The sequence below is a fragment of the Heliconius melpomene genome, chromosome 21 (genome assembly GCF_056956725.1).
Source record: "Heliconius melpomene rosina isolate 202511_hmr_F chromosome 21, ASM5695672v1, whole genome shotgun sequence".
Lineage (NCBI taxonomy): Eukaryota > Metazoa > Arthropoda > Insecta > Lepidoptera > Nymphalidae > Heliconius > Heliconius melpomene.
Window position 1 is genome coordinate 8,089,307 of NC_140409.1, and position 15,958 is coordinate 8,105,264.

Genomic DNA, 15,958 nt, shown 5'->3' on the forward strand with positions numbered 1-15,958 from the left:
CGTTTTAGCTATGGCTATTCACTAACTAGGTTTTACTGAAATTCTATAAATCCGACAGCCTTTGACAGTTACATTTTCATATATAGTAGTTTCCCGAGAATAGATAATATTTTGTACGATTATTATTTTTTTTTTACTATAAGCATGAATAAGTATTTACATTTTTCTATATCTTTTTTAGAAAAAAAGGAAAAACTGATATTTTCATGTGGCAATTATAAATTTTAATATATACTCTACGGTTTCATACCACAGACTATATTATAGCGTCAAGAGTTCTACATATTTGTGGTCGATGAATGGCGGACCTAAGTATTAATGGTCTGTGGACCGAACACCATGTTGGTCGTGAAAAAGATAGTTCTAAACGTTGTGCGATATTTTAACTTTGACTAATAATATTTTTTCAAATAAGGTTATAACTTGAAGAACTTGTGACCCTTGCACTATGCTTAAACTTTTATAGGTATGTGATTTTGAAAGTTTTTTTAAAGATGTAGGATTTATAATTAGTTTCTCATTTCTTTTTTTCTGTTTTTGCACCTTATCTTTTCGAAATCCCAGATAGAACTATTCAGCTGGCAGTGCCTTTCTGCGCATGCAACGATACCTAGGATATATAGGTCATTCGCTGGGTTCAATAATTTTTTACAGAAAGGTCAGTGAGTTTCACTATAAACCGTAGATAATTGCCTATGGATTTTTTTTGTTAGCACGAATGCATGTGAATCCTGTACTGCGTGAAAAAAAAATGTTCTCACGCCCGAAGACCTTTATGTCGGAGTCGCGCTTCTTTTTTTGGCTCTACACATGGTTCGATTTCCTGTATTTGCAACTGTCGAAATTCATTGCGTTAATAGAAAGAGGATAAAGACGTGATTAAAAACATTAATGGCTTCACATTGTAGACTTTATAATTATATGATTTAGTTGTGTTTTCAATGTTTTAAAAGCATAATGTGGCAGCTTAGATTAATTTCACCTTGATTCTGACATGACAGTAGCTTGTTTGATATGTATTCAATAATGGCCTTGTGCTATGTACTGATTGTGAAGTAACTGTGCACTTTATCTTCATAGGTAATTCTCAAACACTTGTTGATCTTTTTTGTTTACATAATTATTATTTTATAATCTTAATAGGTAATTCTTAAACATTTGTTGATTTTTTTTGTTTATACATTTATTATTTTATGATTTCATTCTAATACCATGCAATAACCAAATATTTCAATAAATTGTAATAATATATTAAATGTACTATTTAAACACCTATCTCTTGAATAAACTATTTAAAAAAATCCAGTTTAGGCACGCATTGTAAGTTATTCATGATATTTCAATTGTTTTTACCTAATTAAATTTGTCCAGGACAACCTAACCTTTTATGTCAAATTCAAATGATTCTTTATTCAAATAGACTATTAAAATGACTTTAAAAACAGCATCTGTTGAGTTATTTGCCAGCTCTTCTTAGCAAAACTGTCTTCCGGACCAGTGGTAGTTTTTTGCTTATATGTTCATTCGACAATTCAAAATTGCTTATAACGGTCTATTTAAATAAAGAATATTTTGAATTTGAATTATGTAGAATAGTTACAAGATCACTACTTTTTTTCACAACTGTTGCATGCAATTTGCTCTGCTCAGTATTCAAGATTTGTTTGAACGAGGAAGAAGTGAACTTTAAGTAGCTATCTCTCTGTTTTATTTTTAAATATAATATGCAATTTTTTATAAATAGATGTGTCATCCAAAAATTAATTTTACAAAAACTGTATGAATAAAAAGTAAAACTGTTTTACTTTATATATATATCTGCAAAATATGTAATGTCCACTCTAGGTAGGAAGGGGTCCTGCACCCACATATGATATGACCAAGAGTGACAAGGCTGAGGGCCCTCCCCTGGAAAAAATTGTGTAGCATAATTCATGTAATACTACAATAAAATAAATAATAAAAGGATAATAATTAAAATTATTCATTAAAAAGGTATGTAACATAATAATGTAATGAATGTGCATCTCTATTTAAAATATAAAGTATGTTAGTTAATAATAATCTATAGTTAAAAAAATATACATTATTATTAAAATAATGGTCAAATCTCTGTACTTCTACTTGACAAACACTTCTATTTCTTATTTGTGATTTATTTTTTATTTCATTTTCTAAAAAATAATTAATTTTGAAACAATTTGTTCTTGTTACATCTTGTTATATATACTTTAAAAATTTGATAATTATGTTCATAAGATTGATGATAATGTTTCATATATACATATGTTTAACTATAATTTATTTGATTTGCTATTATACTATTTATATCAAAAATTATTTTTAAAATAACAATAAGTTTGTTTTTTCATATAATTATAATAATGTTTGTTTTTTTTTCTGTAACTTTTTAATAATTGTTGTGTTCACTTTTATACATGATATATTTGTTTATGTAGGATGATCTGAATGCTATTTATTGTTTAATTACAGGTACACCACTCATGCTGCAGTAATAATTTGAATTTATAAGGTTGGTTTGTGTGATATCAACTTTATTTTATTTATTGATAACATTCATATTCATCATATATATTATATTTAATAGTATGTATTTATATATGTACATTCTTTTTCAGAATTGACTTAGAATGGAACCATCATGTTCTCATTCCAATTGTGACGTGTACGAGAGAAGCAAAATCACATATGAAAATATAAAAGATACTGATAGTGATATCAAATTGGAACCGTCATGTAATGAAAGGCATCAAATAGACGATATAGAACGTGAGGACTTTGAGGAGGAAAACAGGTTGCTCAAACATTGTTCTAGTATGATAGTTGATGGCGAAATTGCTGCGACTGCTCGTTATTCCGGGAACTTGTCTAGTGCAAACTCCAGTCTCGCCTCTAGCTCAGAGACCATTTCAACTCTGTCTAACATGATGGCAAACGACTTCAGTTTGCCCGGCTGTAGTAAAAGCGATGATTGCGATAGCAGTAACGCCACCATAAAGAACATGATCCAAGCACCACTCTATTCCAATGGGGAACAACCCCCCAAGAAAGTGGACTTCATGCAAAAGTTGCTACGCAGTAATACTCAAGAGAAAAAGGATTTTCCAAAGGGTAAGCTGTACAAGGGAGATTTGATGGAGCATTCTGGAGATGGTGACTTGGATGAAATGGGTCAGTCGAGTCAGACGAGCTCAAATGCTTCAAGTATCGGTAGTTCAAATTCTGATAGCAAAGAATTCACAGTTCCTTCTACCTCAAATGCTGAAAAGCTCCTCGGATTAGATGATAGCAGTAAACGAAATGGCAGTGGAAGTTCTAAATCAACGGTAGGTGTCTTTACCATTCATTTTATTTGCTAATGTAGATAAAATAGTAATTAATCATTTTTCTGAATTTTTAAAGTATCTCTTATAATTATATCTGATCATAGAAGTTATTTTTCTATTATTTATTATGTTCTAAGGAAATTAGCGTCAATACTACGCCGTGACTATTTATATATTAGACAAATTAGCCTTATCTAAAGATTTGAACTTGCAACAATTTACATAACCCGTAGTTTTATGCTTCACTTGTTTTAACTACTTACTTACTTTCTAAACTATTTCTCGATCGTTATAAGACCTTCGAATTATTGCTAATCAGCGATATCAATTTCTCTTTCACACAAGTAATAAATGAATTAAGTAATCATTTAATTTTTTTTAATATCTGCTATGTAATATAATGTTTCATGCGTTACATAATCGAAATGGCATACTATTATTTTTATTTTTTTCCGAAGTGTTACTTTATTTTTATTTGTCTATATCTTGAATTAATTTTATTTAAACTTTATATATCCCCTTTGTCTTCGGACAAAGTATTTTCACATAAATTGTAAGCATTTAGGAATTTAAAAACGAATAACTCTGGCTTACTGGCGGACGTTCATGACGGGTTGCCGAGCGGATGACAGGTGGCAGACGGAAAAAATAGTCTCAACTCTCAATATTTTTTTTTCTATACAATTATGCCGACCAAGAAATTTTCGCTTAAGGCTTCATTTATTTTTATGCTAAGTACCATTAAGTATATTAATAGTAGTATATTTTTTCTAAATATTTATGATACTACAGTTCTTCTAATATATTTGTATATTCTTTTATAACAGCCATTTACATAGCAAACAAAAATAATTCTTGTATTAAATATAATTAATTATTGGTATTTAAATGATAATATTTACAATTGTAACTGTGTACTTATTGTGTAAAGAATATTTCAGCTTGCAGTGTATTTGATTAAATGATGCAAATTAGTCATATAATGACGCAACTTTTATATTCGCTTTCTACTAAAACATAAAAAATGTTTCATATGCATCTACAACTACATGTATAATTCATTTTAAAAATATTTTCCTTAAGATCTTGAAGGGGTAGATTTTTTCTATAGAAAGCACCTATACAATTTTTTGATTATATATTAAAAGATATTATTGAGTAAGAAGAACACATAATAAGAACACTTTTTTAATGTATTGTTATATTGTTTCAGAGCTACCAGTATTGCGATGGTGATGATGACTCCGATGACGATGTCAATGAGGAGTCATGGTGTACATGTCTGTCTTCTCATGAGGTATGAGGATACTGTAACTCAGTATCAGAGCGATATTAGCATTATCGATTAATTAAATTCGAATATTTTTAATTTTTTTTTAAATTTTAAATATTTTTAAATTAAATTGAAAGATTTTATAAACGATTCGATTCGATAATCTTATGAGGATATTCACGTTATAATTAATATTAATTTTGGATTAAGGCCAGTCGTGGCGCAGGGGTACGAATGTGTGACTGTTTGTGGGTTCGATCCCCACTCGAGGAAATAAAATATTTATATAAATTTATATTTAATTTTTTCTTTGCTCTGGTGTCGAGGCACTTCTAGAATACAGCGGAAAATGGGGAACAGAGTGTCTTAACACTGATCCCCCGCTTACACTGTTGTGCGTGGGTTACACCGTGAAGCTGATTTTTTAATATATATAATGATTTTTTACTATTGTTAATTTGCGATAACCTTGGAATTAAAGATATCAACTACTGGAATCTGCTCAGTCGCCGCAATATAAATGTTTATCATATTAAGAAAATTGTTTGCAATTAAATGTGATGGGATGCTAATAGTAATTATAGTTTAATAGCTTGCTTACTACTGAAATAGTCAGAATTTATCATTTTGTTATCAGAGATAATAGTTGTCATTAATTATTGTTATTTATAATATTTCATTAGATGTCATTAAAAATATTTATAGACAAATAAATTACTTACTAATTATAGAGAAATTTGTATATGTTTGGAATAAAGTATTTACTTTAAAAATTATAGGATGATGATGAAGAAGAGGAACAAGAGCCAGATGACCGGTTGTGGGTAAGTAACATCATGTTAAATTATTATTTTTTATCTGATAATTTGGTACTTTGAAATGTATACACGCCTCAAATATTTATTTATGGTTAACTTCTCTTGCTTAGACAAATTTGCATATCAAATTATTCACATATTATATAAACATAAAATAAATAAATAAGTTGTTCACATTTCAAGGCATTTTATTGAATTAAAGTATTAATTGAAATGTTTGTATCTTAAATTTAGTGAATACTAGAAAATTAGAGATAAATGACTTTTGTAAATAACTAAACTAATTTACTATTGTTATTCAGAGGAAAAGACGATACGAGCTACCACCACCCCCGCCACAGTCTGTAAAAAAGTTCTGTCCCGACCGTGCCGGCGTCGCTAACAACTCTGGCACTGAATGGTCGAACATACACGCCAACATTACACTGCAAAATACGAATTTGCAAGGCCCACCTGAAATGAAACAATGGCTGAACAGGCGAGTTTATTGGTTATTTTTTTATTATTATTATGTATTTTGAGATACTATAACTTTGCCATTTGATTTTGATTGCTTAAGTAAATATTTTTACGAATTTCTGTACTGTTTATCTTTTCTTCTCTTGGATTTTTCAATGAGAAAGCCAATATATTTTGTTTTCTATGTGTAATTATTACAATTGATTTCTTAGAATTTGAAAATATAAAACTATCATACTAGCTACAAATTCCGCAACAGCAAGGCTAAGTTAAAATGAATAATTATCATCCTGATTAGAATATTAATAATATTCGTATTAGAGCTATTAATAATATTCCGATGAAAATGTTATTTTTGTTCAGAAGTGTAAGGTCGGTACTATTTCTTAACGTAAGGAAATCTTAATTTTTTTTTTTTTCAACTTTCCCACTTTCCGCCTATTAGTAGGTAATTTTAATATCTCCTATATATTGCAGCTCAATTGCCTCATTTATTTATGTATTTGTAAAATTGAAAGCATCACATATTCCCCGCCGACCCTTAAAGTTTATAAACTTGTCGTCAATTTTGACGGCAACTTTGCGTGAACGTGTTCCATCCGGTGCAAGTTGGTGCAACGTGCAGGCGTGCCATGCTCGTAGGAGCGTTAACCAGTGCAATCTCTGGAAACAATAAGAGCAACGCTTAGGTGTTAAATACTTGCGAAATTCAACACCGCCGTGGACATTTTAACGCATCGCTTGTTTTAAATATAATACGACATCGGCACATAAAAATCGATCATTTTTCTGCGATATTTTTTATATCCATGTATATTTTGCCGACCCATTGGGCAGCTAATGTAATGGAATATTTCAATGATCGAGGTTTCTTTGTCTTCCAATTATTGAAGATACACGACATGAAAGATATTAATCTTTCATGTAAATTCTGATGATCGTTTTTTTTTTTATTTTACTATAAAGCTTTAGTTCATTTTATTATCTGGTGTCATTTTTGGAATAATGTTGTATCTTTTACTGCTAACAACCGTATGATATTTCTATTGATATTTATTTATGTTGTGTATAAATTATAATGTCAATTTATTGTGCATTTAGATTTCAATCATGGTCCAATGGGGAGAAGATTCAAGCTATCGATGCTCTCATCAGCCGCTGCACAGCCAGCCACGTTCGGTACATGATGAAGGCCATCGAGCCTCTGTTCCAGAGGGACTTTATCTCCCTCCTGCCTAAGGAACTGGCCCTCACTGTCCTGGGATATTTACAACCTAAAGATTTGTTGAGGGCTGCACAAACTTGCCGCTATTGGAGGTAAGAGCAAATATTTAAATACATAATATCTTTTTAAACGCATTTTCTCTAATTTAACTACATTATTGAACTGAAAGTATTATTACTTTTGTTTTTTTAAAGAACATTGTGAGGTTACATTCAAACATTGTTTCATACTAAAGGCTTCAGAAACCTCAATACAAACTTGTTTGTTCTGGATAAATAACAATAATCAGTTGAAAATAACGCCAACTATTATAAATGCTGTAAGACAATTTGATCAATAATGCATAATGTGCTGCACGTGAGGTATAATTAGTATCTTCTTATTTGATGTGACATTGTCCTTGGAGAATACAATGTTTATAGATAAGATCGGTGTTAGAAATCTTGTCATATTCATTTTCTATGCGTGTGTTTATACAAATAGAAAACCGTTGTTGTCATTTTTGAGTGTAATATCTTATATAAGAAAATTTTAATTAGTGTATCTATAGATTTTCTGCCCATCTATAAATTACGTCAGATAAATTTGAAATTGTTATTGTTCACACAAATTTCGTATTTTCACACTTGCATATTATACTTTGAAATGTGATATCACGAAATTTAAGACCTGACCTTTCCCTGCCCCTTGCAATGCTTTCACAGTTCGTCGACTCAGCTCTCCTTAGCGTGTGACGTAATTTATGAATAGCCTCATGGGCAAGTTTTGTATCTTATTATAATAAATATACTGAAATAATAAAAATCGTCCATATGATAGATTCCTGGCTGACGATAACTTGCTGTGGAAGGAGCAATGTCGGCGTATCGGTCTCACTACCCTGAAGAAGATGCCCCGTTCCCTCCCGCGCTGTGCTAGCCCATGGAAGGCCGCCTACATGAGACAGTCCCTCATACAAGACAATTGGCTCCACAAACCTGTGAACAATCCGATAGTGATGAGAGGTCATGATGATCACGTCATCACCTGCCTTCAGTTCTACGGCAATCGCATATTGAGTGGCAGTGACGACACCACTTTGAAAGTCTGGTCCGCTGTCACTGGGAAGGTACACTATTACCTATTAAAATCAGATATACATATTGTGTATATTATATAATAGCTATTTTATTTAAATTGCTTTGCAATTATTTAGTTACTTAATGACTGACACACGCATCAACAAAACTAAAAGTAGAGTCCTCTGGGGAGCTTCACACTGTATCCCGCACACAGTAGGATAGGCAGAGGGAAACTAGTGTTAAGTCACTCCGTTCCCCACTTTCTACCGAATTCTAGAAGGTGCGTCACAGTAAAACATTTGTATATTCTCTTAGGGGCCTCTACGTGTTGGCCTGGGTCCCCACGCAAGCCTTCCAAAGGACCGGGATCTTTTGAAACCGTGAATTAAGAAGAAGAAACACAATAATAATAATTAATTAATTCTTATAATAGTTAATTTCAATACCAGTGTCTCCGCACGCTGGTGGGCCACTCGGGCGGCGTGTGGTCGTCACAAATGGTGGGGGACCTCGTGATTAGCGGCTCCACGGACCGCACTCTACGCGTGTGGAACGCCAAGACCGGGCAGTGTCTGAAGGTCCTGGCTGGTCATACATCGACTGTGAGGTGTATGCATTTGCATCAGAACAGGTAAGCTTGTTAATATTGATGTTATATTTTTACTTTCGTTATGTAATGATGATTTGTGGAAACTCTTACTATAGGCAAATAAGTGAGCGAAGACGTGTAATAAATAAAAGCAATGTAAATTATTTACATATTTTATATATGAATTATTTTTATTTCATATTTTACATGTACATTATAATGAATGGTTGTGTAATTATTGTACAGGTGGCTTAGATAAGTAGAGAAATAAGACTATTGCATAATGAGTATATTCAATAAATAAATGAAAAATGAAATATTTATTTACGTTTATATTTCCATTTCTTCGCTCTGTTGTCGAGGCGAAGCGCGGCATTGAGTTCTGCCACTCAACACGCAATGCCTCTAGAAATCGACAGAAAGTGGGGAACGGAATGTCTTGGCACTATGTTCCCTCTGCCTACCCTGCTGTGTGGATACAGCGTGAAGCTGATTTATTTCTATTTATTTATAAATAAATATTCGATAATATTTTATTCTTCATTTATTTTTTGGAAATATTTTGTTAAATTTCTGGATATTAATGACTACAATTTACAACACAGTTCTTAACTGAAGTAGTCATTATCGAATATTAGTTTTGTGTATTACTCTTTTAAATCTTAATAAAAAATATATATTTTATTTTGATTAATTAAATGACGATGACTACGTTTTCAAACAATATTATGTTGTGTAAAATAGAAACGAAACATCCATAATTTCTTAGGCAGCTGGCGTTGAGGCAAAAGATCTATAATTATTATTGTAACATATATATTTAAATGTATTTAATTAATGTTTTTTCTATAATATTACTGTAAACAAACCAAAATCGACGGCTTAGAGGTTTACTCTAAGCCGTCGACAGCGTAACTAAGCTGCTAAGCAAATTCCCAGGAGAGAAAAAACATTTTTTAAAATCTACTAATATACATATGTTATAAAAAAATATTATATAACTCTACTATATAAAAAAAAAATCGACGTATTTTTCTTTTTTATACTTTCAAATAGTATAAAAGTGTACCGAGTACAAATAACAAAACACTGATTTAGCAGGTTTACGCAGCAGCAGCAGCCGCAGCCTACGAAAGATAATTTATAATTAAATTGCTTTTTTATTATTTTTTCTGTGATATATAAAAATAATTATGAAGGTCATATAATGAAAGTCAATGAATTTGATAACCTACACGCAAACAAACGTATGTGTCCTTTACTTATTTTATATTATTCATAGTAGTTGAAGTAAATGTGGAATGTTATGTAAGCGTAATTATGTTTAAAGTATTTTATTTAAGTATTATCTCAGCATACGGAAATAGCTAAATAATATATAGAATTTAAGGTTGATCAAGATAATTGTTAATTCATATTGAGTGGATATTTTTGTGATTTTTATTTTTTAGCTTTACATTGTAAGTGTTATGACACTTCGCTGCTATTCAGACACTTTCAGCTTTGTTACCAAAGCGAGGACATCAAAATATTAAATATTTCAATTCCTCAAGTGGGAAATGAACCCACAACCTGTCTTGTTTACTGCCGCGCGCTTGCGCCCATTCGATTACTTAATTTCTTAATATCTTTACATTGTAATTATGGTTATAGGATACATATATATTATTAATATATTATTAGCGATATGTAATTATGAAGCTTACAGGCGAGTTTATAAAATATATTTGCTTAAGATTATAATTGTTTAAGTAGATTTAATTATTTTATATGCCTATGCGATTGGTTTTGATTTTAGTATCTCTAGAATAATATAACAATTTGTGAATAAATTGTGAAAAATTATTATAATTATAATTTTTAATGTTTTATAACAAATGTTTGCGAGAAATAAATTTAAAAGATTAACATTATTTTGGTACAAGACCTCGCGAATTTAAATAAACCTGCGCTTGTACTGATTTAAAATAAACCATAAGCAAATAAGCGATTTATAAGTAAAACGAACATACATTTCCATACATATTTACGCCGTTTTGGCTATTAATATAATAATAATAATATAATAACAATATTTTTTCATCTGTCACAGAGTGGTATCAGGATCTCGGGACGCGACTCTCCGGGTGTGGTCCATACCGGACGGCAAGTGTCTCCGCGTGCTCGTCGGCCACCTGGCGGCGGTGAGATGCGTCCAGTACGACGGCAAAGTGGTAGTGTCCGGTGCATACGATTACTTTGTCAAAGTATGGAATCCGGACTCCGGCGAGTGTTTGCACACTCTAGCCGGACACACTAACAGAGTGTATAGCCTTCAGGTTGTTGTTTTGTGTTTTTTGTGTTAAGTATTTAGTTGCTTTATTTAAAAAAATATAGCTAGACTATATATAATATGTTATATTTTAAAAGACACTCAGTTCCCTACTTTTCGCCTTATTTTAATGATATTAAATTCGGAGATTCAGCGTGTTGAGTCGCGGAACTGAATGCCGCACTTTGTCTTGTTGAGAGCAAGGTGAAGAAAGCAATTGTTTTCCCCCAATGAGAGTCGAATCCAAAATGGTCGCATTTATGTCGTGGTCGTAGTCAGTCGGGTGCTGCTACGTCACGACGGCCTCAACAGTTTTGTTTATTTATATAAATATAAAATGCCTCCAGAATTCGGCAGAAAGTTGGGAACGAAGTGTCTTAACACATTACTTCCTTCTGCCTACCCTGCTGTGTGCAGGACAGGCGTGAAGCTGATTTATTTATAATTTAGCTATATGGTTTTACATGAGATTTGGAAGTTGGAGGAGTGTAAACATATTTTTCCGTAGAAATCTTCAAAAAACCACCACACTTTTACTTTTTTTTTCACTTATTTATGTACCACACAAGAAAGAAAGTACAGAAAACATGTAATAAAAGAAAGAATGTGTACAATGGATAACATAGCTCTAATAGAGATCTCTACCAGAAACCCTTAAATGTAGGAGATGTTAAGAGAAACAATTCGGGTGCGGTATTTATATATTACGTTAATAATAGTAAACTGTACTGTTTTATTATCATCATCATTATTATCATCGACAGCCATCTTTTGTCCACTGCTGGACATAGGCCTTCCCCAATTCTCGCCACCACACTCGATCCTCAGCTCTTCGGACCCATCCCCTTCCCATCAATCTCTTTAAGTCGTCGGTCCATCTGGCAGGGGGTCGTCCCACCGGTCGTTTTGTACGGGGTCTCCACTCTAAGACACGTCTGCCCCTGTCTGCGTCTGTTTTATTATAGTAAAAGTTAATTGTACATATAGTTTGGTAATTTAATTATTTTGTGTAGTGACACTATTTTGATTGGGTGAATTAAAAACATTTTATTTTCATGATAACGACATGATAATGAAACATTTTAACTTATGGCTTGGCAATTAAATAAATGAATATACAATTTTTTCAGTTTGACGGTATCCACGTGGTTAGTGGCTCCTTAGACACCTCGATTCGTGTGTGGGACGTGGAGTCCGGACAGTTGAAGCACACCCTGACAGGGCATCAGTCCCTCACGTCAGGCATGGAGCTGCATTCCAATATACTGGTCTCTGGCAACGCTGATTCTACAGTTAAAGTTTGGGACATCACTACTGGACATTGTCTACATACTTTATCTGGTAAGTTAATATGGATGTTAATATGGATGGATGTACAATGTTGAATATCCCATTGATTGTGGAGCAAAAGCTGATGTATAATGCTGAATTGATGAGAAATGACATGAACCATTTAATTTCAGTTATGACTTTTTATAAAGTTCAGTTGCTTGGTTATTTTATTTTATTTTAAGTTATTTTATATTTGTAGACACAAAGAAAATTGAATAATTTTATTTATATGACAGACACCTCATGTGTCTGAGATTATAATAAATGTGTTTTTTAAATACCTATAGTTATCTAAATTATACTGAAATGAACATTTTTTTTTCTGTCTTTCTGTTTGACTGGTGTAATCTTGGGAATATCTACATTAAAAATGGTTTGGTAGTTATTGCTGGCGGTGGTGGTCCAATGGTGATGGAAGACTGGAATACAGAGAAGATTGTGGATCAATATTCGGGAAATCTTGGGGATCAGACAAACATTTTTCGATTAATCACGACAATGTTTGCGAGCAAAACAAAAAAGATACTACAGGGTTTTAAATTACAATTTTGTTAGTGTATACTAAAGAAACTAATTTGTTTTCCCTAAATACAATTAAATAATAATAATAATATAGGACAAGCCGGCTTCGCAGCTTCTATCACACGCAAACTTTTCTATCACACCAATAACATATTTTTGAATTTACGTTTAATATTAAATTTTAAAGATATATTATTTAAATCAAAATCTCTAAATCAACGTTTATAAGACTAATTAGAACAACAATGTCTACTCAGGTCCCAACAAACACCAATCGGCGGTCACGTGTCTGCAGTCGAGTAACCGTTTCGTGATCACGTCATCAGACGATGGCACCGTCAAGCTGTGGGACGTGCGTACGGGTGAGTTCATCCGCAACCTGGTCGAGCTCGGGTCTGGCGGGTCCGGCGGCGTGGTCTGGAGGATCCGGGCCTCCGCAACCAAGCTGATATGCGCCGTCGGCTCGCGCAACGGCACCGAGGAGACCAAGCTGCTGGTGCTCGACTTCGACGTGCCCGGCGCCTGTCGCAAGTGCGACGAATAGCATCGACTCAACCGGCGCCTGCTGCGTCGATACGCCAACCTGTACGCGCCGTGGAACTGCTAGGCAGTAGTGACTATACGACACAGTGCACGGCGCTACCGTTCATACGTTCTAGTTCTAAATAGTGTAATTAATTCAGTGATGCGCATGCCGTACGTCTTGGTGCGTCACCACCGCTGGACCTGTCGTAGCGGCGCTTTACCATCGTCCGTTGCCAAATTTTCTGTTGTTATTTGCTTCGTTGTCCCAAAGAGTAATGAGGTTATCGGATAGGCTTAGTTTTTATGTGAGAGCTGCTGTTGTGCACTTGGCAGATCAGTGCAGTTCCCAAATTGTATTTTGTATTTCTTCTTAATCCTACTTTTTTACTCGGATATTAGTTTCTCCGACGTTCTCTTTTTAAAGCTATTGCTCAAAAATTTCAATTTCAATCAATCAATTCTAAATTCAAATTATTATTATTTATAGTTTTTTTTATATTTTGATTTGACTGGCGCTTAGTTTTGTTTTTTATTTGTAATGGACAACTAGCGCCGTATTGCATTATTGAATCTATCTTATATAATAGTAACACTAATTAAAGAAATTTAATAATTATGATATTATTAATTTATTATTTTATTAATAATTATTAATTTATGATAATGATACAATACAATAATTATAATAATACAATTTTTTATATAACCACTGTAATCAATGGCCAGAAATAATGTTTTTTTTTTTAAATTGTTGTTGTTAATAAAATTAGTATAATTATGAAATAAAATGAATCGTTTCAGAGTTTCTAGACTTACAATGAATCAATTTAATGTTAGCTTTCTGATCTTTGAAATTGTGGATGTAATTAACACTATTTGTTTCAAATATTATGTTTCTTTTCATCATTGTTCATTGTTTTTTTTTTATTATTTACTCAGTTCTAGGTGTAACATTATTATTGATTTTAACTACATTTGATATATTAAAAAATGGTGTTAGTTACATCTGTCTATGTTGTAAGTAATTTTTATATTATTTTCGTTGTGTATATATAAATAATACAGTGAAACGGTGGGCAGTCTCGGACCACCTTGGTACGGTACCGACTTCTACGGCCTCTACCGGAATGAAGTTATGTCTGATTAAATAATAAAATGAAGACTGAAGTATAGGTATAGTTTAATAATTATAGTATTTATAGGCGCCGATGGAAAGTTAACTTTTTACAAAAACCACTAGCTTTCCCTCGGTAGGTTCCGTGCGTATTCCCACCATTGCACTCCTATTTCCGTTTTTCTGTCTTTATTTCTCGACTGAGAGTTACTTCGTTGATTTTTTATGTATTTTCATTAATTTATTATTTCTTATTTACTTACCCTTTATTATTTTTATATTATACAATATCAAATTGATAATAATTATGCATAATATTTATATAATTTAATTTTTAATTAAACAATGTTGACATAAATTTATTTATCAATTGTATTTTCATACGTTTGATCAGTGCAAAGCTGAAATTTTATGTTTTAACATTTATTTACCAATTGTGTTTTCATACTTGTTTGATCAGTGCAAAGCTGAAATTTTACATAAATTGTATAAACATAACGCAGTCGGGGGTTATTCGTCTTTATTTACTGTCACTAGTTTTAGATATAAAGCGGCGTTCGCTTTACTTATCTAATAAGTAATTAGTATTTAGGAGTATTTTAATCATTACCTTGCTTGCCGACGTGGTGAAGTACAGGCGGTCGCACCTATATCATGTGACCCCTGCTGTAATCGAGTTACTCAATATGTATATATAATCGAATATTCGAATGATATGTTTATTATCTGTCGATATCAGCCCGTTTGTCTCGTGTCTCGGCCCATCTACATATGCCGATACGTCGGGTGTAGTTTAGATAATTGGCTGAATGTTACATGAATTAAATTGGCTCAACCCTACGTTCTAGTTTGATTCCAATGATATGTTATTTTTTTGTCTCGCGAGACCTAAGCTGAGTTATGCGTTTGTGTGAATGTTTGCTAAACGTAGAGGCAGAAAAAAATATTTTAAAAATGAAATTTATTATTAAATATGACATTACTTCCTCATAATTTTCGCTCTCGTTCGATGTGTTCGTTGTTGTGTTAATAATGAATCGTTCCGCTTTATCACAAGAACACTTGGCGCCCGCTATTTTTTCTTAAACAAAACAAACAAACGAACAAAAAAAAAATTATTAAGAATTAAATATGTGACGCTGAAGGCCGCAAGAGGTGAAGACCGTTTGTCTATAAGCAGTAAAGACTGGTTTGGGCTTAGCAAATGACGTTACATGTAGACTACTGGTATATGAACACTCACACAAATGCAAAGCTCAGTTTAGTCCTCGCGAACTGTACTTGTGTACCGGCAGCCCGATCTTATCGTGTTTGTCTCATCTATTTCTTTTTGTCAGCTATTATTGTAATTTAATTTGAATAAAGTCCCTTGTTTCCAAGTT

At 32.5% G+C, this 15,958-nt stretch overlaps 1 protein-coding gene across 3 annotated transcripts; it reads left to right on the forward strand.

Annotated features, from left to right (window-relative positions):
• Positions 1 to 299: 299 nt before the first annotated feature.
• Positions 300 to 15,958, forward strand: LOC146527127 (F-box/WD repeat-containing protein 7-like). 3 transcript variants are annotated; one of them, XM_085205830.1, is made up of 14 exons: positions 301 to 466; positions 565 to 658; positions 1,846 to 1,995; positions 2,494 to 2,533; positions 2,640 to 3,347; positions 4,561 to 4,644; positions 5,400 to 5,444; positions 5,741 to 5,916; positions 6,999 to 7,214; positions 7,942 to 8,230; positions 8,633 to 8,814; positions 10,865 to 11,090; positions 12,214 to 12,424; positions 13,195 to 15,958. In XM_085205830.1, exons 5-14 carry the CDS (start codon positions 2,652 to 2,654, stop codon positions 13,479 to 13,481), a joined length of 2,412 nt encoding a protein of 803 aa, XP_085061956.1. In that variant the 5' UTR covers positions 301 to 466; positions 565 to 658; positions 1,846 to 1,995; positions 2,494 to 2,533; positions 2,640 to 2,651; the 3' UTR covers positions 13,482 to 15,958. The 3 variants fall into 3 exon arrangements, with proteins under 3 accessions (XP_085061958.1, XP_085061956.1, XP_085061957.1); XM_085205831.1 differs by lacking the exon at positions 565 to 658; XM_085205832.1 differs by lacking the exons at positions 565 to 658; positions 1,846 to 1,995 and having other exon boundaries at positions 300 to 466.